The sequence below is a fragment of the Cydia splendana genome, chromosome Z (assembly GCF_910591565.1).
Source record: "Cydia splendana chromosome Z, ilCydSple1.2, whole genome shotgun sequence".
NCBI classification, from domain to species: Eukaryota; Metazoa; Arthropoda; class Insecta; order Lepidoptera; family Tortricidae; genus Cydia; species Cydia splendana.
Window position 1 is genome coordinate 44071993 of NC_085987.1, and position 9587 is coordinate 44081579.

At 41.4% G+C, this 9587-nt stretch overlaps 1 protein-coding gene and 1 long non-coding RNA gene across 2 annotated transcripts in view; one reads left to right on the top strand and one right to left on the bottom strand.

The window, feature by feature from the left end:
• Positions 1 to 1427, top strand: part of LOC134804033 (dynein axonemal heavy chain 5) — a 33751-nt gene extending 32324 nt beyond the window's left edge. Inside the window, exon 32 of the mRNA XM_063776903.1 lies at positions 1153 to 1427. Coding sequence (XP_063632973.1) covers positions 1153 to 1406 — 254 coding nt within the window. The 3' untranslated portion in view covers positions 1407 to 1427. The remainder of the gene's footprint in view (positions 1 to 1152) is intronic.
• LOC134804157 (uncharacterized) overlaps positions 1 to 9587 on the bottom strand; it is a 460972-nt gene that overhangs the window by 417925 nt on the left and 33460 nt on the right. The gene's annotated exons all lie outside the window — the stretch shown is intronic.

Here is a 9587-nt window from a genome sequence, read left to right on the forward strand (position 1 = left end):
TTATACATGAATGCGCTGATTGAGGAGCTCAGTAGCACTCAAGTCGGCTGTTTTGTTGACGGTGTCTGCGTCAATAACCTAAGTTACGCAGATGACATGGTGCTGCTGGCCCCCTCAGTCAGTGCATTGCGTCAGCTAGTCAAGGTGTGTGAGGCGTACGCGACAGCGCATGGTTTGACTTACAATGTAAGTAAAACAAAGATCATGGTCTTTAAGGCGGGAGGTAAATGTCCTTTCTTTATACCACCTATCATCCTTAATAGTGTTCCACTCGAAAGAGTGACACAGTTCAAATATTTGGGACATTTGCTGACCGAAGACTTGAAGGATGATTTAGATATGGAGAGGGAGCGCAGGGCATTGTCAGTTAGAGCGAACATGCTAGCCCGCAGATTTGCTCGGTGTACAGATGAAGTCAAAATCACTCTATTTAAGGCTTATTGTACATCATTGTACACGTCAAGTCTGTGGGTTAGATATACTCAGCGAGCTTACAATGCCTTGCGCATTCAATACAATAATGCGTTTAGGATGCTGTTGAGACTGCCGCGTTTCTGCAGCGCATCGTCCATGTTCGCCGAGGCGCGCACAGACGGTTTCAATGCCGTGTGGCGCAAGAAAACGGCCTCACTGCTTGACAGAGTGCGCGGGAGTACCAACAGCATTCTAAACATGATAGCTAATAAGCTAGATTGTCCTCTGTTATGGGCAATGGGTCAGCGGACAAAGTCACTTTTGTTTATAAATTATTAAATATTTTATTAGGTTACTGTTGTTACTAACATAAATTATAAGCAATAACTAACAAATGTATGGACCATATGTTGTCTTTAATAAAGAAATTTTAATTTAATTTTTAATTTAATAGTAATCATTATTAACCTTTTGGACGCCAATGACCGATATATCGGCACCGCAGTTCCAACGCCAAAGTCCGATTAAGCCGTCATGGACCACAGAGCAAAGCAACACAGACCTACGTGCATATCCATAAAGTTCAATTTCAGTTTTGACACTTCGGTGACGTGGCGTCCGAGTGACAGCTTTTGTGTTTGACATGGCGTCGAAAAGGTTAATGCTTTGGTGAAATAACCCAGTATCCTAGCTCTAGGCTTCTTACTTAATTAGTAATTACATATATGTATCTTCCAGGCGCATCCTTGGACAGAAAGTCGGGGAAGCTAATCGAATCAAAACCCAAAGTCCTGTACGAGCAAATGCCGATCATCTACATCTTCGCCATCAACACTACAGCCGGCAAGGACCCCAGGCTCTACGAGTGCCCCATCTATCGGAAACCCCAGCGAACTGATGCTAAATACGTGGGGTCTATAGATTTCGAGACAGACAGCAATCCGAGGCATTGGGCGTTGAGGGGAGTGGCGCTGCTGTGCGATATTAAGTGAATAAAGGTGTTTACTGTGGAACTAGATTTTCTTTTGATCAAGTAAATGGACCACAGCGAATCTTTCCTGCTTGTAGGCCTTACCTGATGATCTTATTTACTCAGGTTTATCTGGAAAGTGATTGATTTCCAGACTTAGAAGTTTTGTGGCAAAATAAAGTAATTGACACAGACTTAAATATACCATAGATGAAGCAAACAAATATCACGATTTGTATTGAAACCAAGCGTGCCGACTTTATACCACCTACTGTGACGTCACAGCCGCAATTTAGTGATGGGAAATCCTAATCGATTCAAAGACACCGATGCCCCTCTGCCCCGCTACGATTCAACTGTCTTGTTCATACTCATAGATTTTATATCTGCGGTCTCGCTCGCTCACTCCCCGCTACCACGCGAACCACGCCAAAAATCACAAATCGATTGTTATGAATGACATCGATTTTCTGACAGACGAATGATAAAGACAGACGAATGATAAAAACAGACGAATGATCTTCTTCCCAACTTTTCCCTTCAATGAAACTGGTATTTTCAAAATCTATGACTGGAACATGTGGAAAACAAAAATAATGAAAGTTTTTTAACACAATTATAGAGGTTTATAAACATACTAAACGTATAAACATGTAATCGTATATGTTTAAATTACCCTCGTTTTTAAAGGTGTCGTGTAAAATTAGGACATGATTTTTTTTATCAATAACTACTAATATTTTTTTTTATAATAGTTAATATCATTCATCTGTCCGATATCGATTAAAATCGTTTATTAGAAGCGATCGGTAGAACGAACAACACTACTCGCTAAATTTGACAGACGAATGATAAACGGCCTGTACCACGAAGTCGAAGCGATGCGCGACAGTATCGCTAGTCCCATATTCATCGTCTCTTAACTCACAACGTCAGATCAAACGCTCAAAGCAAACGCACAATGTAATGTAAATATAGTTTTGTAAAGTTAATCTATAGTTACTTAGGTATATTATTGGAATCACAACCTAGAATACTTAAAAAAATGTTTTAAAATGAATTTACGCATAATATCATTTTAAAATTACTTACCTGTGATAGGAAATATGTCCTTGCCCTTGGATGCTTGCAATTTTTGGGCTGTTGCAGTTAATTACCACGCAACGAGGCATTTTTTAATTTTTTACGGACTACCGGTTGCCACAACTGGCGCGCGTGGAATGTCAATAGCGACGGCCAACCTCGACGCTTGGTCCGGGTTCGGACACGCGAAGTACATGCATTTGCGTCATCTATGGTATATTTAAGTCTGTGGTAATTGACAAAATGCAATATCGACATGTCTGTTATCGATGTTATATACCTTAACGTTATACTTAGATATTTATTACATTTTATAAGAAGATAGCTACCGCGAAATACAAAACACGTTCGATGTCTTCTTCTTTTTTGATATATTGGTAGTTTTTTATTCTTTTGGCACTGTATACTACATTTTACATTTTAATTTTTAAGTACTAAATATATATATGTAATAAAGAAATTATGTATCACTTTGTAATTGATTTTCATTATTGAAATTTCTCGGTAACCTACAACAAGTAGAAGTTACATTTAAATATTAATCTATGACATATCGATGTTTCATTTTCTCAAACACTCGTTTTTGCCACAAAAACTTCTATGTCTGTTGATTTCCGTGGCAATGAGGAGAAAAACTGACATTTTATCCCGCCAGGCGGCACCTTCATTATTGTCGGCTGTCAGTGTCAAATCACATACATTTTTTCAAATAAATTGTATACATTCTCCTTTTTCTCCAAAATACTCCAATATAGGATCTTCCTTTTTTCCCAAGCACCCGATATGCATAAATTGGTGAGAAAAAGCTTTAGGTATCAAAAACTAAGGCCAATGACAAAGACCGATTTTATAGGCTACATTTTAGGGAGGCATTTTAGGGATTTTAGCGAGGCGGAGGCTTTAATGAAGTAGTACATAATTTAGGGCATAATGGCTTGGCCACACATGCTGTACTCCATACGCATCACGACTTTGTGTACCTATCTGATGTGTCGTAGGGCGGGCGTATATAAAACGCCTTCTTGTATATCCAGGTAATCCAGGTAAACACCAAAGCTTTGTTTTCGATCAAACACTTGTAATATAAGAGGAAAAACTGCACGTGAGCCTTCGAAAATTTGAATAAACGGTAAAATACACATGATAACCTCAAATATATTAAGTGATTATCTTTGTATCAAATCAGCCTTTTTTCCACCAACTGTAGCATTTCTCCTTCGAAGCTCGGTTTGTAGTTTCCGTACAGTCATAAATGAATACATTTTTCTTGATAAATCGCAAGTATTAGTAAAAAATTCGCAACCATACACTTATCACAAATCGTAAACAATGACGGATTACAGAGGCGACGATTACCTTTCAGTGTGCCTCCTCATTCGCACCTTCTCATAGAGACAATAGCATGAGTTGGCATGAGGTACAGCTTAGGTACAGGTACAAAGTGGTACAGAAAGCAAATTCTTTGGCTGTACAGTCACCTGCAATAATATGTTACACAACGGAGGCCGCAAAAATATCAGACACCATCTTATTTGTAGAGCCATAACTCATAAGAGCGTGTCACATATTTTTGCGGCCCTCGAAGAGTAACATATTATTGCAGGTGACTGTACCTGGGTCAAACGCATTTCAGAAAAAGGTCACTTCTGTGGACGCAATATCAAAAGTTGATGGCCCATTTAACGTCACGTTTTTGAAGTGAAAACTTTTTTAGCGGCGCTGTGCACTTTTTGAGGTGGGGAAAAAATGATAAACTCGAGACAGCGTAAGGCGTAACGCGTAAGGCGTCTCTCCTCTCTTTCTACCGCACGGCGAAAATGTATGCCTGAGCCTGCTGTTTCATGTAGGCGGCGCAGGGCGCTTGCGTGACTTATGTTATGTGTGACGGACAATGTCATTGTTTTTTGATTTAAATGCCATCTAGTGAGTTTCCCTCAAACTGGTATTAATATAACGGTAGTACCAGTAGTAATCACAGTGACGTGCTTCTTAGGGGTTTCAAGTAATGCGACGATACAACGCTAGATGGCGTTAACCTCAATTATACATAGTGCTGCAGACATTTTGCACTATATGGCCCTGTTATTTATATTTTGAGTTACAATGTCGTTCAGTTTTCACTTCTGCCGGCACTCCCGGAGTGCAACCCGTTGTTTTTTTTAATTTGAGTCAAGTACTAAAAACATAATTCCGCCTGTATAGTACCACACGAATGTAAGGGTGCAGTTCAAAAAGGCTGCTATTTAACTGATCACCAGATTTAGTAAAATTTAATACCAAAAAAATCGGGGGGCACGGCAGTGCCCCCGCCAAGTCGAGCGCGAAGCAAACACTGCCGTACCATCCTTTACTGGAACCATTTCGCCGCATTTTCAGGTCCCTATTTGAGAACCTTTGGATAAGGCCAGAACGCAGAAATTTTCGTCATTCAGTAAGCTATAATCACATACTTAAAATCCAAAATTTCAAGTCTGTAGGTCATTTAGTTCCGAAGTTAAGCGAAGGCAAAGTTTCGCATTTATGACACACACTCACTCACTTATGATCATCAGAATAGAACGAGTACTTCCCATAAACTCAGAGAGCTGATATTTGGTACAGAGTTAGGATTTAATGGCCACATAAAGGGAAAACTATAAAAACTAGGATTCGAAGATCTGGAGTACCTGGTGACCCTGATTAGAAAACACAAGAGCCCAAACAAACTATTGGAGATCGACATACCGCCTTTACAAAAAATATTCAAATTGGTGGGCCGCTTCATTTGATGTCAAAAATCGAAGGTCTGAAGTATCTGATGAAGAACCCTCAGCTGGTGTCAGCTGTATTAAGGCTCCGTCAGAAATAAGCGTTTTGCTTGGTGCAACATATGTACACACTGTTTTGGTCATCCGACACGCCTTGATGAGCCTTTGGGAACGCAGTACCCAAGATAGAGCTGATGCTGAACCCTGGCTGTACCTACTGGAACTGATGAGGTTTGGTGCAACATAGGCCCACGCTATTTTAGTCATCCGTCACATCTTGATGAGCACTTGGGAGAGCAGTACCCAAGATAGAGCTAATGCTGAACCCTGGCTGTACCTACTGGAACTCAGGTTTGGTGTAACATAGGCCAACGCTAGTTTGGTCATCCATCACATCTTGATGAGCACTTGGGAGAGCAGTACCTGAAATAGAGCTGATGCTGAACGCTAGCTGTACCTAGGGGAACTCAGGTTTGGTGCAACATAGGCCAACGCTATTTTGGTCATCCGTCACATCTTGATGAGCACTTGGGAGAGCAGTACCCAAGATAGAGCTAATGCTGAACCCTGGCTGTACCTACTGGAACTCAGGTTTGGTGTAACATAGGCCAACGCTAGTTTGGTCATCCATCACATCTTGATGAGCACTTGGGAGAGCAGTACCTGAAATAGAGCTGATGCTGAACCCTGGCTGTACCTAGTGGAACTTAGGTTTGGTGCAACATAGCCCCACGCTATTTTGGTCATCCGTTATATCTTGATGACCGCCTAGTGGAACTCTGCAACAGGCACACGACGACAAGTCGGTTAACCAAAACAAAGTGTGCCTATGTTGCACCAAACCTGAGTTCCACTAGGTACAGCCAGGGTTCAGCATCAGCTCTATCTTGGGTACTGCTCTCCCAAGTGCTCATCAAGATGTGACGGATGACCAAAATAGCGTGGGCTTATGTTGTTCCAAACCTGAGTTCCACTAGGTACAGCCAGGGTTCAGCATCAGCTCTGTCTAAGGTACTGCTCTCCCAAGTGCTCATCAAGATGTGACGGATGACCAAAATAGCGTGGGCTTATGTTGTACCAAACCTGAGTTCCACTAGGTACAGCCAGGGTTCAGCATCAGCTCTGTCTAAGGTACTGCTCTCCCAAGTGCTCATCAAGATGTGACGGATGACCAAAATAGCGTGGGCTTATGTTGCACCAAACCTGAGTTCCACTAGGTACAACCAGGGTTCAGCATCAGCTCAGATCTATGTATACTAAAACCTTTACCAGAATGTAACAAACACTTGTCCGAAAACCGCATCAAAATCGGTTCAGCCAATCGCGAGATAATCGCGAACAAACATACATACGGGTCAAACTGAGAACCTTTATTTTAAGGCGGTTAAAAATACATCAACTTTGACATTTTTGGCAGTAATGCAGTCGGCAGCTATAGTGCAGCAGGATTGCAGCATGCACTACTGCCGACTGAATTACTGAGGTAAATATCAAAAATTCGGTCAGCATCATCGTATTTGACATTTGCTGCAGTAATGCAGTCGGCAGTATTGTCGCAATATACTGCTGCAGGCTACAAAACGCTCGTGAAACTATTCAACGTCCATGATCATGCTTTCCAACGTTTAACGTTCAGTAATCAAGTGACCGCTCGCAACACGCGCTGTGTTGTGTGTGACTGCGCGGGCGTGATCAAAGCGGGTCGCGCGCGCAGCGCGCCGGCGGGCCGCTGCGTCCAAGCGCGGCGTGAGCGTCACGCTCGCATCGTGCCCCGCTCACGCCGCGCTTTGAAAACGCTCATGTGTGACGGAGCCTTTAGAGATATGGTAATAAAAAAACTACTCCTAAAAAGAAAAAAAATGTGTCAAATAAGAAAATCTAATAAAATAAATCAATATGCCCACGTTTCTACAAAAAGAAGTGAAATCCCACCAAAAACATTCTGTAAAAAACTAGCCAAGTCTCGATGGAGCTGCTTGTTTATCTCTAAAAAGTAATGAAATCTAGACAAAGTCGTGCCAAGTCTAAGGTTCCTTACTGCGATTTCTTTATTATTATAGTTAATGTTGTGTGACTTGGCCGTTGAAGGGTACACAAGGGTACAAAACCAGGTGCTCCATGACACCATTGCACCAATCTGTCGCCAGAACCGCTACCCATTGACGATGGAAAATTGCCACTTGGAAAACGTTGATTCAATAACCAGTCAATTGTAGGCTTGATAAAGCTGCGTATTTCAATAATACTTATGTATAGGCGAGCCTGAAACAAACACTTCTTTTTGAAGCGTCAAATCGACCATCGATCTAACATAAAATAGACGTACAGACGGACTTCTATCAATGATTAGAAGTCCGTCTGTACTGGAAATAATTTTTTATACTGTATGTTTGGTGTCATGGAGCACCTGGTTTTGTACCCTTGTGTACCCTTCAACGGCCAAGTCACACAACATTAACTATAATAATAAAGAAATCGCAGTAAGGAACCTTAGACTTGGCACGACTTTGTCTAGATTTCATTACTTTTTAGAGATAAACAAGCAGCTCCATCGAGACTTGGCTAGTTTTTTACAGAATGTTTTTGGTGGGATTTTACTATCCTATTAAAGGAAATAACACCAAACTAATCATTATTAACCCAAAAATAGTAAATGATGACCAAATTTCAAACCCCATTTTAATGTGAAATGATTACCAAATTTTTACATCTTGCTATCTTATTAAAGAAAATGACACGAAAATAGTAACCCAAAAATAGTAAATGACCACCAAAATTAGAACTCCATTTTAATGTAAAATTATAACCAAATTTTTAAATCATGCTATCCTATTAAAGCAAATTACTCCAAAATAATCATTGTAAACCCAAAAATAGTAAATGACCACCAAAATTGTAACCACTTTTTAATTAAAAATGTGCAAATATTTATTATATCGTTAGTCTATTAAATTAATTAATCCACCTCGTCACCTTTTTCTAGTAGCATTTTATTTCTGTAACAGTCGCAGTTCTAACCTAACCTAACCCACTTTTCTAATAGCATTTCGTTTTTGTTAGGGTCGCAGTTCAAACCTAACCTAACCCACTTTCCTAGTAGCATTTCTTTTCTGAAAGGGTCGCAGTTCAAACCTAACCTAACTCACTTTTCTAGTAGCATTTCGTTTCTGTATGGGTCGCAGTTCAAGCCTAACCTAACCCACTTTTCTAGTAGCATTTCTTTTCTGTAAGGGTCGCAGTTCAAACCTAACCTAACCCACTTTTATAGCAGCATTTCTTTTCTGTAAGGATCGCAGTTAAAACCTAACCTAACCCACTTTTCTAGTAGCATTTCTTTTCTGTGAGGGTCGCAGTTCAAACCTAACCTAACCCACTTTTCTAGTAGCATTTCTTTTCTGTAAGGGTTGCAGTTCAAACCGTTGTTTTTTTTTTTTGATAACCCAGGGGGAATCCTTTATGGATCCCACTGGCCCGGATGAAGCTCAGTGGGTATGTCCGACTTCCACGGACTAAACCCCCTGGGGTGTTCCGCCGCGCGCTTTGTTGGCGGGGTTAAGGGAACTCGATTGTAGACCTCCGATACCCCGTCGGCGTTGCTCTCGCGAGCCCATCATTTGGGGCTGCTCTAGCAGCTTACTCCGCTGAAGGCACCTCGGAACACTTGAGAGCCTTCCAGCTCGAAACCTCTTCAGGCGAGTGATGGAACTTCCGACCCATCACCCGCAGGTTCCCGTTAAGGCGGCATTATCCTTGCTGCGAAGGCTCTTCTCCGCCTACCTGGCCTCCTTCGGCGCTGAGGAAGTGAGTTCGCGTCGTCCTCGCGCGATCGTTCTGCGGCTTCCTGTTCAAACCTAACCTAACCCACTTTTCTAGTAGCATTTCGTTTCTGTAAGGGTCGCAGTTCAAACCTAACCTATCCCACTTTTCTGATAGCAGTTTTGTTCTGTAAGGGACGCAGTTCCAACCTAACCTAACCCACTTTTCTAGTAGTATTTCGTTTCTGAAAGGGTCGCAGTTCAAACCTAACCTAACCCACTTTTTTAGCAGCATTTCGTTTATGTAAGGGTCGCAGTTCTAACCTAACCTAACCCACTTTTCTAGTAGCATTTCGTTTCTGTAAGGGTCTCAGTTCAAACACAACCTAACCCACTTTTCTAGTAGCACTTCGTTTTTGTAAGGGTCGCAGTTCAAACCTAACCTAACCCACTTTTCTAGTAGCATTTCGTTTCTGTAAGGGTCGCAGTTCAAACCTAACCTAACACACTTTTCTAGTAGCATTTCGTTTCTGTAAGGGTCGCAGTTCAAACCTAACCTAACTCACTTTTTTAGCAGCATTTCGTTTCTGTAAGGGTCGCAGTTTAAACCTAACCCAC